Source organism: Armigeres subalbatus, chromosome 1, assembly GCF_024139115.2.
Source record: "Armigeres subalbatus isolate Guangzhou_Male chromosome 1, GZ_Asu_2, whole genome shotgun sequence".
Taxonomy (NCBI): Eukaryota; Metazoa; Arthropoda; class Insecta; order Diptera; family Culicidae; genus Armigeres; species Armigeres subalbatus.
The window spans coordinates 135,671,494-135,690,692 of record NC_085139.1 but is presented as its reverse complement, the minus strand read 5'-3'; the positions used below and the strand labels follow the sequence as shown (position 1 = coordinate 135,690,692).

The 19,199-nt window shown below is 40.4% G+C and overlaps 1 protein-coding gene across 3 annotated transcripts in view; it reads right to left on the bottom strand.

The window, feature by feature from the left end:
• The window catches only part of LOC134205166 (monocarboxylate transporter 12), a 52,911-nt gene extending 34,020 nt beyond the window's left edge, over positions 1-18,891 (bottom strand). The window contains exons 1-3 of one of the 3 annotated variants that reach the window (XM_062680157.1): positions 18,655-18,891; positions 17,854-18,550; positions 2,395-2,919 (exon numbers count right to left, since the gene is read on the bottom strand). In XM_062680157.1, coding sequence (XP_062536141.1) covers positions 2,395-2,515 — 121 coding nt within the window. In that variant the 5' untranslated portion in view covers positions 2,516-2,919; positions 17,854-18,550; positions 18,655-18,891. Of the gene's footprint in view, positions 1-2,394; positions 2,920-17,853 lie in introns of all 3 variants that reach the window. The other 2 variants (XM_062680158.1, XM_062680156.1) reach the window with 2 other exon arrangements.
• Positions 18,892-19,199: the final 308 nt, after the last annotated feature.

The window sequence follows — 19,199 nt, the reverse complement described above, 5'->3', positions numbered from 1 at the left end:
AATTATTTTTTTACGTACAGGTCTTTTGGGTGACAATTCAATGAGAAACATGAAATTGTTGCCTATTCTCGATAATTCGGCTTTAAAATCAACATGATGAGGGAAATGTATCAGTTTTCAGCAACAAACTGTGCCAAAATGTTTCGCGTCAATTTCGTTTCAAAAGCTTTAATGTTGGATAATGAAAGTTTGACGTGTTGATTCGTGCCTTGCAGCTTTATGTTCAAGTCATTGAGATGTTTGCTAATATCTACCAGAAAAGCTAAGTCACTCGTCCATCCAGTTCAAACATTTGGTTTTCTTTATCTTGTAACAATAATGCGATTTCGTTCCGAAGGGAATAAAATTTCTCAAGCCTGGTACTACGGTTTAGTCAAAGAACTACGCAATAATACAGCAAATCTCCGTATTCTGCTTCCATTTCCATCAACATAATTTAGAATTGGTGGTTGTGGATGCCTTGAGTTGATAAAGTTTATTAACTTAATGACGAGCGTTAGTACTTTAGAAATATTAATTGTTTTCACACATGAATTCTCGTGGTGGATAATGCAATGTGCGGGGAAGTATAACCATACCACTGTGATTGCTTTTCCTTTCTTAGAAGTGTCACAATTCCAGTCTTCATTCCCGTCATCGCCAGTGCCTGCTCCATCAGTTGTAAGGTCACTTAAGTTTCTAGAGGAGTGTCCAAGCACCTTTTATACAGGTCTTAACAGCTCCTCCCATGTCTTTTCCGGTAGTTGTTCCACTCGTTGGGATCAAAGTTGCCGATTCCTCTATGATTTGAAGATGATCATTTGATGTAGACAGCTAACTGCACCATGTTTTCAACATCAGTATTGTCATTGATAACGAGAGACATTAATTTGTAGCAGGCGATTTTCCCACGAAACGTATTTTCCAAATCTTCTTCAAGAACTTTTACTACATGGTGAGTAAGGCAAACTAATGCTACTGAAGGAGACTTTTTCTTAGGGCACACGCTGCCGACAATAGCCGATGTGCATTCTTTAACAAGTTCTTCGTGCTAGAACAGTTTCATTCGTTTTTTTAGAATCTCACTAAAAGGAAAACTGGCCCGTACTGCATTTTCCGGCTTCATGTTTGTCACAGTGTTGCTTCGATAATAATCCACTGTTCCACCAAAAAATTGAATCAATAATGGAAATTTAAATTAAACGAGCACTTTATTTTTAAAGCTTCCTAAACATTTGTTATCTTTCTACTTCAGTGTAAATATCGTATTTCGTAGGATGTTTGTTTTCGTAATGTCGTTTCAGATCATTTTCGTCCAACACAGCAATACTTTTCCGAGCAAATTAAGCGAACCGAGTTTCCTTTGTTCAACGTAAAAACGCAGTGTTCCACATTAACCTTTCGTTTCATTGGGTCTCTCGGGATAATCAATCCAGCCATTTTAAAATATGTAAAATATTATATTTTGTTTCAAATACGAATGCAAGAAGTTATTGGAACACATAAAATGAAGGGCTCGATAATACCAGATTTATTTATTTTAAATCAGTAATATCCTACAGTATTTATGAACAAATTATTAAAAAGAAGCTTCTCGAGCAACTAAATAGACTTGTGGGCCGGTTATGAAGTATTTTATACCACGGTGCGCGGGCCACAACAAAATTGAGCCAAGGGCCGCATACGGCCCGCGGGACGTACGTTGGGCAACCCTGGTATAAAATGTTGTCAATTATTTTATAAATTTTGTATTTTTTTAAATTTTGTATAATTTTAAAACAGTAATTGTATAAAAGCTTACATTTCTTGTATTAAAACCTTGCAGAATTACATATGCCAAAGTTTTTATACAATAAATGTAAGATTTGTTTTTTGGGTGAACCAACCTTATGCGTATGAAACAGAAGCGCTATAACCATCAAGCCCGTTCTTGCAATTTATTATCTGATCAAATAATACAAAAACACCTGTAAACCTGTACATTTCTGTTCCAGTGTATTTGATTCTTTTTACACGGGGATGAGTTCCGTGTAAAAAAAGTTTTATGATTTCTCGACGAATCATACAAAAGGGAGCAACTTTGCAAAAATTTTGTATGAGATTTTTTTTACACGGCCGTGTAAAAAAAATCCGAGTAAAAACAGAATCGGGTGTATCTAACAAATTGATTGTGCATATTGTCCATGTTTACCCTACATATTTCTACACTGCATAAACTGAACAATCAAACGTTGGAGTAAGGTAAATTTTCATCATTCTTTCTGCAAATCTGTTCGATTCTGGTTTTCCGGTGAAATCCGATGTTCGATCTGGTTTTCCGGTGAAACTGTTTAGGCTGATACGTGCAACGATTGATGGTTCGAAATCAGGCATTTCATGTATAATAAAAATATTAATCAAGTGAATTAAACTTACCTATCTTTTTCTGGCTATCATTTCTGGCTAAATCACCGTTCTCCAACTGCTTGACCGGGCTGTATCCACCGTTCTTGGTAATCAGTTTGCCCTCGTTACACTCGATGCTTTCTTCACCCATTGTGGATGCGGTTGAAGGGACTGTTTGTGCAGGTCGCCTCGTTGTCAATCAACCGTCGAAAGTGATGGAGGACTGTTGTTGTCCGTTATTCATAGAATCAATTTCGGGCCACCGCCTTCGCTGGCACCGGTGATGGCCAAAACCACCCGTCGTCCGCGTCGCCGTCCACGTCCGAAGTCCGTCTCCGAGTCGGTATCACGCAGCCAATCATAAGTGTACGCGTGCTTTACTTTCGATGTCAACAAGTTTGTTAAACTTCGTCTAGAAGTAGTTTGAGAACACCGACTTTCTAGCCAATGTCGCCTCTGCTGAGACACATGTGGAGTTTATCGGTATTTGGATCGATAGTGATTAAATCAATTGTGAATCAATTCGCATTGCTGCTACTGCTGTGTTATGATAAACTGAAATGAGAATGTGAAAAAAGGAAAGCATTGTAGTCGTTGATTTTTAAGGTATTTCATGAGCTTAGTTATTAATTAAATCATTTGTTAATTAATTTGTATTCAATCAATGACTTTTTACATTCTTCATTCATGACTATTATTATTTTAAAATTTTTGACAGCGCACGTGGAAATCAGTGCAGGTAGAAGCAATAAATAAATACAAAACTTTCCTAAATAATCCAAAATTTCCATAAACAATTAAAAATTGTCTAAGGTATTGAATTATTTATGGAAATTTACACGTACATATACGTGTGCATTACTCCATTAGATGCTGGGTACTTTGCGTGGATGCGGCGTGCTAAAAAAGCCGCTACGTGGACATCAGCCATCGAACACGCTGTTGACGATCGAGGAGGTACGGTCGAAATCAACATCGAAGGTTACCGGTGTCATTCATCTGCCCTCGTTCAATCATACTGTCAGTGGGCGATGTCATGTTAACAGTTCAAGCTCTATCTGGAATAAGGACGAATGTCGCAAGAGAGGATTCTCTTCGTCGACTTCCCCTCTTTTAAATAAAGTGACAAGCAGCAGATTTCTATTTAGTTTATCACCTCAGAACGATAGAAAACAATGTAAACTTGCATTCTGAGATGATAAACTGCAAAGAAATCCTCTGCTTGTCACTTTTATTCAAAAGAGGGGAAGTCGACGAAGAGAATTCTCTCCTGCGACATTCGCCCTTTTACCAGATAGAGCTTGAGTTGTTGGGCGTCCAGCAGTAAAACCGTGCTGATCTGAGTTTGCAAAGCGACCAATCCCTAGTAACTTTTTAAGTTTTATAACGGTTATGAAAACCCTTATTTGCTCTTCATGACTTCTATAAAAACAGCATAAAACCAAAATGTTACTGGGGATGGTCCCATAACAATCAGTTCAAAAAGATTCAAGGCATCAAAATAACAAAGAAGTACGAAATCCCGATCAAACTTTTCAAACTTGGAAGTGAGTATTTATGTCAAACGATCTACGGTTAGTTGCGGCAGATAATGTCCAAACATGGTTTTCCGGAGAAACTGTTTAGGTTGATACGTGCAACGATTGATAGCTCAAAATCAAGCATTCGAATGGCAGGGTCAACTTCGTTTTTGACTTTAATTGATTGAAGCAGTGTGATGCGCTTTTTTTTTTTAAAAAAAAGGGGTGAACTCAGTTTTTTCCTTTGTTATATTTTCCCATGGATAACGGCTTCAAATTTGATAAATGTCACTCTGTTTGACGGTACAGCAGTTGTTTATATCAACAGAAGGCATTGATTTCATTGCAGCATTCACGCCCGTCTACCTTTCCATCGCGTTATCACGCCACACTTCAATTAGCGGTCTATTACTGAAACGTGATTCCTGGATAGGATGTTTGCTTCAGTATTTGTTTAGAAACATTCACAGCGTACTTTTCGCAGTGACCCGTTTTGAAGGATGAGGTTAGCCACGGAACAGCGATGTGACTATGATCAATCAATGCAATCAATTTTTAATGATGTGTAACAACTGTGGATGAACGGACGTAACAATCTGAAATATCTCATTGTTGTCAATTCGAACTGTAAGCTCATTAAGGTAGATTATTTCTACTTGGAAAACATATTGCCATGGGTCCTCCAACCACATAGTTATTATGTTTCCAAATGACAAACTGTTTTGTCTATCTAGTTATTCCAGAAGGTGCAATGTCGCAACAGAGTGAATAGCACATTTTCTCAGAGAAGGTATTTGCGTTTGATTGACAACATTACCAGTGAAATGAGTTGTTACATTGTTATCTGATAAAAAGGATAAACAATTCTACTGGAGGTTTCTGACAGGTTTACTGATTTAATAAGGATAGGTCATGCTCATATGAACCAAAACTATAATTTGGATTTCGTTAGCGCGGACATATAATCATTCGATCGAAACTTTCTATGAAAAAAACTGTTCATTGTTGGGTGAAACGGTAATCTAAAGCAGCAATCTAAATCAATTCTGACGTCAATTGCTTATTACATAATCAAAATAAACTTTTGTCAGTTTTGAAGAGTCCACCGTACGTTATATTTTTTTCTTCTTCAAATTACAGCAAACAAGAAGAATATTGCTGAGCATGAGCATGAGCATGATGACCGTGCATTTCGTAGTTGCTACTCCGTGATCGACCAGAACAATCGCAATTGCACAGGGAACCAATGGATGGAAGCATGGGATTTGCTCTCCAACCTCAATATGCACAGTCCGAGAGCTCTATTTTGGATGGTCGATAACGGCGCTGGCCACGTCCTTCACGGTCATCGGGGATGGGAAGGAATTGATGATGCAGTCACTCGCCCACTGCAAGCCGAGAACACCTCTGCACTCGCCACGAGTGCCTGCGGAATTTTATTGGAATCTGGGTTGGGTTTTATGGCAGAGGTTCGTCTTGGTTAACGGATAGTAATGAAAGAGTGGTATATTCTAATTGGATGTCGCTCATTTCAAATTCTAACAGTATCCTGCTAGAACTAATCAAGCTGTAGGTATAGGAATAGAAGCTGGAAACGGTATGAAAGCCCATTTCAAGTTCTAGCGATTGCTAGAACATGAGAAATATATGAAAGATACAAAGTAGGAGGAATGGAACGGCCCTGGGATTGAACCCACGACCTCCTGCGTATGAGGCAGAAGCGGTAGCCATATGACCACCAAGCCCGTTCTACACCAAACAAGAAGAATATTGCTCCTGAAAAAGACACAATCCAAGTGTCGAAACGTCGGGCAAATAAAAAAAATCTTATTGTAAAAGTATTTAGACTGAGTTGTAGTCTCAGTATCATATGTACCAGATAGTGGTAATAAAACTCGGAGATGTATGAATTCAGGTTTCATGGACGGTCTCGAATATCTTTGGATCGCTCAGAGGATTAAGACTAGGTGATGTTTTTGTCTTTCTCGTACATCAAAGTTGTATCGAAAAGCTATCATTTCACTCCAACAACGAACTGCAAGACCGTTTCAATGAAATTGCTTCTAGAAATTTTGAAAAGAGCTTTAAAAAAATCCGTACGCTTTCCCGTGCATTTTTTTTAAATGTCGTTCTTCGACTTCTTCCTCTTCATGCAACCTTTATCCGCCAATAGTGATGAGGTGATGACGAACTGCCGGATATTTCGTTTCTATGAGCTGATCATCGCTGAAAACAATAATTTTGGAGATGCGTCGTTGCAGGGAATCGTACTCGTACTTACATTGCCCAATACATATCCAGTTGTTGCCTTAACCTGTTGCTAGTTTAAATTTAGATCGAAGGTTTTTTTATTTATTTTTTTCTGATAACATTTTCCAACTGCAGCCTGATCGGTTTAGGGTCCGTGGCCGGACGCCATTTGACTGAACGCCGTTTGGCCGATCGGTAAAAAAAATCTTTGAGAAATACGAAATGAAAAGTGAGAATTGCAAAGCGAGAAGTTAGAGGTGCGAAACGAGAAATGAAAGGTGTGAAAGAAACAAGAAAGAAATTGAAGAAAGAAAGAGGAAGAGAAAAAGAAGGAACAATAGAGAAAGTGGCAGTAAAGATTGAGAAGAAAGAAAGAAGAAGGAAAATGGAGAAGGAAGAGAATATTGAAAGAAGGAAGAAGAAAGAAGAAAAAGAGAGAAGAAAGATGAAAGAAGAAAAAAGAAGGAAGAAATATAAAAGAAAGAAGATTGAGGAATGGAGAAAGAAGAATAAAGATAGCAGAAGTTAGAAAGTAGGAAGAAGAAAGCAGAGAGAGGAAAGAAAAGAGAAGAAATAAGTAATCAAGAATTAAGAAGAAAGAAGAAAAATGAAAAATTTATTAGAAAAGAATTGAGAAAAATAAGGAAAAAGGAAGAAAGAAAAGACAGATTTCCAGTCTAAAACCAGAGGTCGCTCAAACTGTACACTTAATATCTAGCATAAAACAACAGACAGAATATTTACACAACACCCAGTGGACCAGTACAGCATCAAGAAACAAATTAGCCTCTTTTGGATTGGAACTGAAATATTTGTTTTATTCCTAAACGATTAACAATGTTTTTAAGAGATATCATCTTCTCTTATCCCTTCAGAAAATCTATTTCCGCATAAGTCACATAGGTATTTTCCGCACATCGCTGTATATTTTATTATGTGATTTGAAATTATAAGCTTGAGGTGGCAAATATGCGTAGAGATATCTCAACTGGTCACAATACCGGATTCTTCACAACGCAAAGGTATTTCATTGTCGTACTTTAATCAGCTTATCTGAATGATAAGTTGCATCTTTAATCTACGGCAATTCAACGTAATTGCTGAGGAAAGATAAACTTGCATGTAATCACTCCAGCCCTTACATATTCAGTGACAATGTTTCTGGGTTTACAAATTCATCCTCTTCTTCTTCCATTCCGAGCAGGAACGATGGTCTCGATAACAAAAATTGGTATGAACTAGCCTTGCATAAGAGGTAAAATACCAAACAATAATACCAAAAATAAATATGCAAAATACTACATGCTTAGGTATTTCAATACCAAACAAATTATTATTCGTTATAATTCGGTATCAATAACAGAATGAGGTATTTTTGAGTTAATTTGTCCTGCTCGGGATGGATCTAAGATTCCTACTTCTTCTTTGCAGGCCATGCTGAAGGTGACTGGGTTCGAATCCCGTTTAGAAGGTTTTCGGGTTGGAAATTTTCTCAACTTCCCAGGGCGTAAACGCATCAACTTGGCCTAAAAACCTCACAGGTGTTAACTGTGGAAGTGCATAATGAACACTAAGTTTGCAGTGTTGAAAAAAACACTACTTGACCGTCGAGCCTGAAGACGAAAACTCACACTGCCGTTCTTTTTGGTCATACTCGTAGATATGTCAAAATGTACTCATTTCTCTCTTGCATTCTACTTTCGGCCTATCGCCAGTAACGGCAACCAAAATCTTCAGTTTATTACCTCAATTTTTGCGCCACATTCAATAAGGAGCGAATTCCTATCTATGTATCGTGACATTGACAATAAATACAACTGCGTGGCCTTGGCACAAGCCTGCGGTAATTAAGCTCTGACACCATTGTCGTATGATCGCCATCACTCTTCATGATATTCAGAAATAGCCGCATCATCTATACTGTGCCGCAAAGATAACGACCTCACTTCAAACGGCATTTTCTATCTCCAAGCATGAATTAGAAACTGATATCGATTAATTGGATTGGTGTTGGCAATAAGCGCGAAAGGAATGTGTCTAATTGAATTTCAATCAATCTCAGTGATCGAATCAATATCGAGTTTCTAAGACACTTGCATTGAAAATCATTTGAGGACGTCAATGTTGTGAGGTTGTATATCATTATCAGAATAAAGTACTGTATCCTTGATAATGCTTGTTCCTCGTTCTTTACTTGGTCGTACACAGAATAGTAGTACTCGGATAGCAGTCAATTGATTCATATTAGTTAGCAGTAGCAAAAACTCCCATCCCATTGCTAATACAGGAAATGAAAATACACTTTCGCATTGTTTGAGTAGAATACATAATTTCGAAGCATTGAAACAATAATGAGAATTGCATCTATCAGAATTTTCAATTTATAATGCACAAGGTTGATTTTTCTTTGATTTGATTGATTCAAATGTACTGAAGCTCTGTCAATCCGTTTAATAAAAGGCTATGAGTGATTCTCAATTCATATTAAAAATAAGGCAATGTTTGTTTGTTTATTTGTACACATTCATCTGACACTTAAATGGTCTTAATGAACAATTAGGGTCACTAAAGTGTTTTAGAGGCAGCATCATATGTGACATTTTTGGCCAAAATGAGATTTTTATATATTCTGAATCCTCGTGGCGCTGGCCGGGATACGAGCAACCTTAGGGAAGATCGGGTGGGAACTATAGTCATATGCTGACAGAACAGAAGGGGTTTGCTCCTCTCCGGAGGTGCAAATCTTACTGAGCGTCTGTTTTCCATGTTAGGAGCGGCTCACAACAGCGTCTATTCTCCATATTAGGGGTGGCTGATCATCGTCCAAGTACCATATCGTGGCGCTAACAACGACTCTAATCACTATCTGGTGATGGTTAGACTGCGCCCAAAACTATCCGTCATCAACAATTTTTCGACGGTTGCCGCGGTACGACCTAGAGCGACTGAAGCTACCTGATGTTGCCACTGCATACGCGTAGCATCTCGAGGGTAAGCTCGATGGGGCCCCTCTTTAGGACTACTGGACTTGAGGACGCAGCGGAGAACAACTTCGGGTATGTGTGACGAAGTCGATGGAACGATTGCTTCGACGATGAGTGCAGACAGATTCTAGAGGAGAAGGACGCAGCGCGGGCGGTAAGGATGGTATCGGAACTGAGCACAACAATATGGGCCCGGAAAAGCTGACCACTTGCCTGCACAAACTGATAGTCAAAATCTGGGAATCTGACCAGCTACTGGAGGAGTGGTAGGAAGGGATCATATGCCCCATCTACAAGAAAGGCGACAAGCCAAAGTGTGAGAACTTTCGAGCGATCACCATCCTTAATGCCGCCTACAAAGTGATATCCCAGATCATCTTTCGTCGTCTGTCACCATTAGTGAATGAGTTCGTGGGAAGTTATCAAGTCGGCTTCGTTGACGGCTGCTCGGCAACCTACCAGATCTTTACAGTACGGCGAATCCTTCAAAAATGTCGTGAATACCAGGTCCCAACGCACCATCTGTTAATTGATTTCGAGGTGACATACGACAGTATAAACCGCGTAGAGCTCTGGAAAATTATGGACAAGAACAGCTTCCCTGGGGAGCTTACCAGACTGATCAAAGCAACGGTGGATGGTGTGCAAAACCGTGTGAAAATTTCGGGCGAACACTCCAGTTCGTTCGAGTCATTGCGCTAGAAGGTGTCATGCGGAGAGCCGAGTGTAACAGCCGGGGATCGATTTTCAACAGATCCAGACAATTTATTTGTTTCGCGGATGACATGGACATTTCCGGCCGGACATTTGCAAAGGTGGCAGAACTGTACACCCGCATGAAACGTGAAGCAACAAAAGTTGGACTGGTGGCGAATGCGTCAAAGACAAAGTACATGCTTGTGGGCGGAACCGAGCGCGACAGGGCCCGCTAGGGAAGCAGTGTTACGATAGACGGGGATACCTTTGAGGTGGTCGATGAATTCGTCTACCTTGGATCCTTGCTAACGGCTGATAATAATGTTAGTCTTGAAATACGAAAGCGCATTATCTGTGGAAGTCCTACCTACTACGGGCTCCAGAAGAAACTGCGATCAAAAAAGTTTCACCACCGACCGCTTCAAATGTGCCATGTACAGAACCGGTAGACGTCTACGGACATAAAACATGGACAATGCTCGGGGAGGACTTGCAAACACTCGGAGTATTCAAGACCATCTTAGGTGCTTATGACCATCTTTGGCTATGTGCAAGAAGACGGTGTGTAATGGCGAAGAATGAACCACGAGCTCGCCCAGCTCTATCGCGAACTCAGTATACAGAAGGTAGTCAAAGCCGGAAGGGTGCGATGGGCAAGGCATGTTGCAAGTATGCCGGACAGTAACCCTGCAAACATGGTGTTCGCTTCCGATCCGGCAGGTACGGGACGGCGTGGAGCACAACGAGTGAGATCAGGTACAGAACGACTTGGCGAGCGTGGGCGCATTCGAGGATGGAAAGATGCGACCTCGAACCGTGTATTGTTGCGTCAAATTGTTGATTCAGTGTTATTTGTTTAGATGTAAGCTAAATAAATGAATGAATGAATCCTCGTTCAAAAATACGTACCCTGAAAATACTTTTTTTTTAGAAACTATTGTACACGCACTTCGAAGAGCAATTATGCTGTTTGCCGTTGCGCACTGAAATTGCAACGGGCGTTGAGTTTTGCATAGAACTAATGATCTATTTAAAAAAATCGAAAGATTCGGTGAGAATTTGTTTAAAATGTGCTGTTTCTCAAACAAATGGTTAAAAAGGATTAATGGATTAGCCCGATTGGCGGTTGCGTCTCGGAAAACAATCTTTTAGTTTTTGACGTATGACTACTATACCGAGGTACACATTGCGATTGTGAAAATCGTTGGCCGTCACAAATATATGATAGACTTCGAAAGTTAATATCTCAGCCGATTCTTGATGGATTTTTTATTTTTTGGACCATTCGATTCAATTACGCAGTGTAGCAGACACAGCAGCACGAAGGCGCCGGTAGCAGTCTCAAAGGAAAACCATTAAATCGGTGGTAGTCGTCGGGGTGGTTGCTGCCAGGGGATAATATGCGGTGCATCGCGCATACACAGCATGTAGTATGAACCAAATGTAACAATCCCACATTTTTTTGTTAGTCTGCACTCAGCAGTAGGGTAGATTAACCAATGTCCTGCAAGATTTCAATTCGAATAATGTTACACTTGCCAAGCCGGGTGCCCGCCTTTTCCAAGCGGCGAGGCCCGCATAATACTTATTAGGTAGGCTTGATTTGTTCGTGAATGACGGGCTTACTCCCGCCCCTGCGGTCGCTGCAGATCATCCCACCTCAACGAAGGTAGCGATAGTTTTTATTCTAAATAGCGGCGTCTTAGCGAAAAATCCTCGAGGCGCAGTCGGACAGTGGCAGCAAATAACGTGATGAACTTATACATTAATAAAAAATCACGAAAATAAAGTATTAAAAAAAGTAGCAGCAAAAAGTAAAATTTGGTGGCTGTTAGTGGCGCATTGTGGAAAGAAAACATCAAAACATCCTCTTCCTTCACAAAATAAATTGTGATCCTGAAAAGAACCGATCTTCACATAATGATGCACGTTTCAATCACTAACAACAACCAAACGAACCTTGTGAGAAAATTTCGCTTGACTGCTGCTGCTGTTAACGACGGTCTTCCGATGATGACGTGCCACCGCACTGTTGCGAATAAAAATGCAATTGAACTTGGTTGTACATATATAAGTAGCAGAAACCCCTATTTAAGAAAGAAGAAGGAAAAATAATGTAAAAGAAAGAAAGAAGAAGGAAGAAGATAGTAGAAAGAAAAAAAGTAGGAAGAAATAAGAAAAAAGCAGAAAGAAGTGACAAAAAAAGAAGAAGAAAGAAGGAAGAAGAAGAAAAGAAGGAATAAGGATATTTGCTATTGAATATTAGACGTACAGTCAAACACCCACGAGTCGATGCTCTTGACTCGATATCGACTCATGGAAGTAAATTACTTCACATTAAACAATATTTGCTGGGTTACTGTGATGGTCCCTTCAAACAGCTTTCCGAAGATTTTCTATTCTACATCTCGATATTTCCATGAGTCGATGGTCCCTTCGATATTGACTCATGGAGGTTTGACTGTATACCATTAGTCGCTAGCAGTACAATTCGAACTGGTTTGCTTGCTGCAATTCAAATGTAATCGAATTTAGTTGTACATATAAAAGTAGCAGAAACCACTTTACTACAGATGCTGGGTGATTAGGCCGAAGGTCGAATGCCATTAGGCCGAACGGTCATTAAGGCAAATGACCAATGGGAGGTGAGAAACGAGAATTAAAAGTGAAATTTGAGAAGTGAGAAGTGAAAAGTGAGCCGCGGAGTGCGTGTTGGCTCTTGTTTCGGACGGCAGAACGATCGCGCGATTTGCCGAAATTTTGTGTTTTGTTTTGTTTTTCCCTTAGGACGGTTCGTAAGTAAATTGATAAATATATATTGTTATTTTTACAGCATATACTGTTATTGACAAACGCTCTATATTGTCAAATAGAACTCCCTATTATTCACCTTTCCCACTAACACAAATTTTCCTTCCCGAGACATCTATGACGGTAGTATGGGTTCCCTGCATCTGCACTAGTAGATGTTGAACTAACATTCCTTCCCTTCCTTCCGTGATTGTAAGGACGTGGCCAGGTATACAACTGCTACTGTATAGGAAAAGGTACTAATCCAAGTACCAATTTGCGACAATATACAGTAGATTGCTCAATTCAAGCTCTGTCTGGTAAGGGGGCGGGTGTCGCGGGAGAGGGTTCTCTTCGTCGACTTCCCCTCATTTGAAAGGAGGTGACAGGCAGGGAATTTCTTTGCAGTTTATCACCTCAGAATGCAAATTCGCATTGTTTTCTTTCGTTCTGAGGTGATAAACCACAGAGAGATCTGCTTCTTGTCATTTTTATTTAAGGGAGGGGAGGTCGAGGGGGAGAGTCCTCTCTTGCGACATTCGCCCTTATTCCAGATGGAGCTTGAATTGAGCATTGTATAGCCACCCACGATTTGTACAATCACATATGCTATGCTATGCTATGCTATGAGAAGTGAAAAGTGAGCAGCGGGAAGTGAGAAATGAGAAATGAGTAGTATGAAGTGAGTAGTGAAAAGAGAAGAGTGAGAAGTAAGAAATGAGAAGTAAGGAGTGAAAAAAGAGGAGTGAAAAGTGAGATGAGAGGAGTGATAAATGATAAATGGGATGGGATAAGTGGGAAGTGAGAAGCGAGTAATGACAAGAGAGGAATGAGTGAGAAGTGAGAATTGGGAGGTTAGATATGAGAAGTTTGTTGTGAGATATGGCAAGTGAGGTGAGAAGTGAGAAGGGGAATGAGTGAGGCAAGAATGAAAGAAGAGAAGAAATATAAAGAAAGAATAAATAGGGAGGAGGAAGAAGAAAGAAAAGAGAAGGAAGATGAAATAAAGGAGAAGGAAGAAGTAAGAAGAAATAAAAAAGAAGGAAGAGATAAGAAAAAAGAAGAAGAAAGAAGATAGAAGGAGAAAATAAGGAATAAGGAGGAATAAAGGAGGCAGAAGGATGAAGGAATAAAAGTGAAAAAGAGAAGCAAAAAAGAGTAAAGAGGCAGGATGAAGCAAAAAATAAAAAACGAAAAAGGAAGAAGTAAGAAAAATCAGAGAAGGAAGAAGGAAAATTTAAAATAAAAAACCCAGAATAATCCATCTAGCTGTGATGTTGCCTTTCTCGTGTATTATGAGATGTAAAAAGAAAAACACATAGGAGAGGTCAAAATTGCACTTTAGGGAGATAGATTCAGTTATTTTCATCAATTCACATTTATTTTCGTTCATTTGAATGCATTGCAGCAGTTTCTGAAAAGAATCGTTTTTGATTTTTTGCCTTTCTCGTACACCAGGGTGTAACGAAAAGGCTATATATTCACTTCCAAGACGATTTTGTGATAGAAGGACCGGAGACCCATAGTGTTGTATACCAATCGACTCAGCTCGACGAATTGAGATGATGTCTGTCTGTGTGTATGTGTGTGCGTGTCTGTATGTATGTGCGCAAAGTGAAACTCACTCATCTTTTAGGCACTTATCTTGATCCGATTTGTTTGCAATAAGTTGCATTCGACGAGAAGTCCTGCCCCATTGTTTCCTATTGAAAATTGGCCAGATCGGACTATGGGATCAAAATGTATGGCCAAAATACGAGTTATATACAAGAAAACACGCTAAGAAGTTCTCACTCATTTTTTAGGATATCTAATGTACGAGAAAGGCACAAACACTGCTAGGTGGATCAATCAGGGGTTTTTTTTTCAAGAAAACATCAAAGTTTTTTCAATTACTCAGGAGCCCGATGGCCGATTGGGCCAATTTTCAATCTTCTTCTTCTTATTGGCATTACATCCCCAAAGAGCCACCTCGCAGCTTAGCGTCCATTAAGCACTTCCACAGTTAAAATTGCCTAGACCGGCACCGGGTATCGAACCCAGCAACCCACAGCATCAGGGTTTCGACTTTTCGTTTCAATGAGACCAAAGCAAGCGTTTTTCGGGCCAAGGGAAAATCTTTTTTCGTTGTTTATGTTGAGGATCATCTTTCACCCATCAATCTTTTCTCTAGAATTAGCATTGGAAGATGAACGAAAATCTTGCCTATTAGATGAAAATCCTTTTTCGTTTCATTACTTTCACCTCTCACTCACTTTTCGCGAGAATTATCGCAGAACAATTACAAAATTGTATGGCCGCGCCGGGATTCGAACCCAGAATAGTAACAATAATAGCTGTGGGGATGCGCTTACTTTAGCCACACCACCACGCTATCTGTATAAAAGCGTTAAGTTATTTGTTCCACATAAGCTACTACCATTTGCATTGATGATGCCACGAAAAGACTCGAATATGAAAGAAAAAGAGCAAACCAACGTTTAGCGGCAATCGAAGTGAGCGAAAAATTGTTAGCACTCTCCAGGCTGTTTTTCTTTCCCGAAAAGCGATTTCTCCCCGAAAACTTTCGTGAGGGAAAATCATGTGCTCCTGAGATTGAGTGAGCATTATGAACCCTGCACAGCATGGTCTTGCTTTGTAGCCGCGCGTCCTACCGCATGGCTAAGGAGGGCCCTAGGGCCAATTTTCAATAACAATAGCAAATTAGCAATGATTCTGCGTTGAATGCAACTTGTTGCAAGCAAATCGGATAAAGCTAAGTACAAAAAAATATGTCTTACATTTTTTTTTGTACAAACACAAACACATACATACATACAGACTTTACCTCAATTTGTCGTGCTGAGTCGATTAGTATATAATACTATGGGCCTCCGAGCTTTTTATCAAAAGTTCGGTTTTGGAGTGATCCTATAGCCTTCACCCTTCTGAACTCGGCGTACAAATTCCTGTCGCTTATCCTGTTTAACAGACTGAGACCGCTTGAGCAGTCCTTCGTCGGCGAATACCAGGCAGGTTGTCTTAAGGGCCGATCAACGACGGATCAGATGTTTAGCCTGCGGATTGTCCATGATAAATTCCGGGAGTACAACTTGCAGACTCATCATATGTTCATTGATTTCAAAGCATACGTACGTACGTGTACGATTCAGTAAAAAGAAATGAGCTGTGGCAGATAATGTCCGAACATGGTTTTCCGGCGAAACTGATTAGACTGATACGTGCAACGCTGGATGGCTCGAAATCAAGTATTCGGATTGCAGAGTGTCAACGTCGTTTGTGACCTTAGACGAATTGAAGCAGGGTGATGCACTTTCGAATTAATTGTTCAACACTGCACTCGAAGGCGCCATTAGGAGATCTGGCGTGCAGAGGAACGGCACTATCATCACACGGTCGCATATGCTCCTGGGCGTTGCGGACGACATCGACCTAATTGGAATCGATCGCAGAGCAGTAGTGGAGGATTTGTCCCACTGAAGAGGGAGACGGCGAGGGTAGGCTTAACCATTAACTCTACCAAGACAAAGTACATGGTGGCTGGTAGAGATAGAGGAAGACCTAGAGGTGTTAGTGCTGAGGTAATGCTTGATGGGGATGTGTTTGAAGTTGTTGAAGAATTTGATTACCCTGGAACCCTCGTGACATGTGACAATGACGTTCCTCGTGAAGTGAAAAGACGTATTGCTGCTGCGAATAGGACCTTTTACGGATTTCGTAACCAGCTTAGGTCCCGCAACATGCAGACGGGAACGAAATTTGCTCTATACAAAACTTTGATTCTACCAGTGGCCCTTTATGGACATGAAGCAAGGACGTGAAAAGAGGCGGACCGGAGAGCTTTCGGGGTTTTCGAGCGAAAAGTGCTGCGTACAATACTCGGAGTGAAACTAGAAAGTGGTGTGTGGCGCAGACGTATGATTCATGACCTGTATCAAGTATACAAAGAAGAAAATATTGTGAAACGTATAAAATACGGCAGACTTCAGTGGGCTGGTCACTTAGTGCGAATGTCGGAAGAAAGAATAGCGAAAACAATATTCAACAGAGAACCACATAGGGGCCGCTGACTTCGTGGATGGTCACGAACACACTGGCTGCACGCGGTGGGGGGGGGGGGACCTGGGGACCCTGATCGTTCGGGAAGCTAGAGGAACATCGCCCAAGACCGACGATTATGGAGCTCTTCAATACGCCAGGCATAGGTGAACCGACGCTGTAGCCAACCAAGTATCCAGGTAGATATAGCCTTTACGTATACTTTGGGAGGATTCTTGTACATGGTTTGAGCAACAAATCTTCGAATCATTATAACTCTAAGCAACGCACCTTCTTCGACAAAGTCTTTCGGCGACACAAGAATTCAAGACAACCATTTGGAAAGGGCGTAACAGCAAAAATTTCTTTCTTTCAGTTCTTTGTCTATGTATATACAGTTATGTATGTCCCATACAACTGCGCTACACTCTAATGATTACTCTATGCCCGACGTTATGAATGAAGAAGAGTAAATTCCACTCACAAGTTCAAAGCAATAATGACACTTGAGTGTTGGAGACGCGTAGTCATACATTTTGTTTGTGGATATGACAGACAAACAACAGCCAACGTTGTGTCACATGCAGGATGACTGTTCCTGGATGACTGCTATTAAGATACTAAAGATACTAATCTACTTAACATGTTGTCAGCTTCGGCAATACCCTACCTAGGAATGGACATCATGATCACTGGTGTTCTTGTTGTTTCAAGAAAACTTCTAAATATATTTCCTCAGTACATGTTTGTTGTTAAACCGCTTTGATATTGATACGAATTTTGCTCACACAGCGAGAAAAACTAACAAAAAGAAACATTCCATTCCAATCCTTTTCCACATTAAATTGCCATAAAATCGTTCGCTTTTATCGCTCCACAAATATTGATTTGCGTTTGCACTGATACATTATTGGGTTGGGATGCAAAACAAAGAGAACAATGAGTCTACAAACATTTGCCAATACAATTATAGCTGCATCGCCTCATCGGTTTATGTTTTGCTGCTATATTCCGGTTGTAATGTGACACCAGGCCAGAAAAAGCTGCCTCTACCCGCCTGCCATCTAAGATAGCATCAAATTAGTGGGGTCATGATGTTTATGTTTACGCGTAAGAAAAATTGCGCATAGGATACGAATGGTTATACGCCTGAGAATATCGATCACAGAACACAGAATAGGGAACAACAACACATTTTTTTTCGTTCTCACCTGATAGCTGATATTGTTGATGCTAATTGAAAGGCTGTTTCGTTCCCACCGATAACCAATGTGTTGCTGAGCTTTTCCGTGTTTTAATATATGCACTGGTTGCCGTTTTGAGGTCAATAATCTTCGCGCTAGTACCGACCGCCGCAATATGCCATACACACGCCACCAACGAGAGCCAGACAGCTGACGTCGTGAATCACTGTGTTGTGTTCTATATGGCTGTCTTCGTCTGAGCACTGCGTTGCTACTGGCAAATGAGCTATTTTTCTTAGTCGTCTGATGGATTTCGTGCTATTTTCTTATTTTGCGAAACCAGAACGCATTTTTTTCCTTGTGGACACACTGATTCAATGAGGTTTCGATGATCTGTGATTGACTCGATGCACATAAATAGCCGCGTTTCTCCACGGACGTGATGCTTTATACTTCTGTCCTTTATGTAATAACGCTGTCGATCGGACGAGTTTTCCACACAACTGATTTTGCACCGTGCAGCGTTAGAATGACTATCACTGATTCAATTAAGGTTTTTCGTTTCCAAAGCAGTGACGATTTGCTTGGATGTTTATTTTTCTTACGTAAAGATTGGTGTCTAATTTCACAAGGGGATGCGTTCCAAAACTTCACACTTCAAAACAGGAATAGATGTATCAAAAACGACACTTCTCCACGTAGAGCAGGAACAACACTGAACTAGCTAGGTATATATTTTTAGTATAAGAATCACACTTAGAGATGAATTAGAATAGCACCATTTCCGAAAGCATAGCGACCTATGGCTGCCGCACACAATCACTTCACCTGGATTTTCACTCAAGTGATATCTGAACACCTTTGTTCTGGATGAAATGAACATTCGCTACCCACTTGGACAGAGATCTAACCAGCTTTCCGTAACGTCACTGACTTCTTGTTTCTCATATTACGAAAACTGTTTGTTCCCTACTCTAATGGGCTATTTGTGTGTATCAACCGCGAAGGGATGCTTCCGTTGGACCGAGTCGGACAAGCTCTTGGGACGTATTGAACAGTCATTTCGGAGGAAACAAACCAATACCCTTCTGCAGTACGATGATGGCGTTCTCGGTCGGCTGGCTGTCGTATCGGTCGTGTCTACATTAGCAAACATATATTCGCAGCCGTTGTGGCCTGATATTACACTTCTCTTACGATTAGGGTGCACGCAATGAAGTTTCTTATACTGAATATGTTGGTGGTTGAACCATGGGCATTGAGCTGACGAAACAATCAAAAGCTGGTACTTCATGTAAATGATTTCGAATGTGAATTTGTGAAAATTGGTCGATGCAATTTTTCTCCTTCAATTCGATAAATAGAGTTTCGTG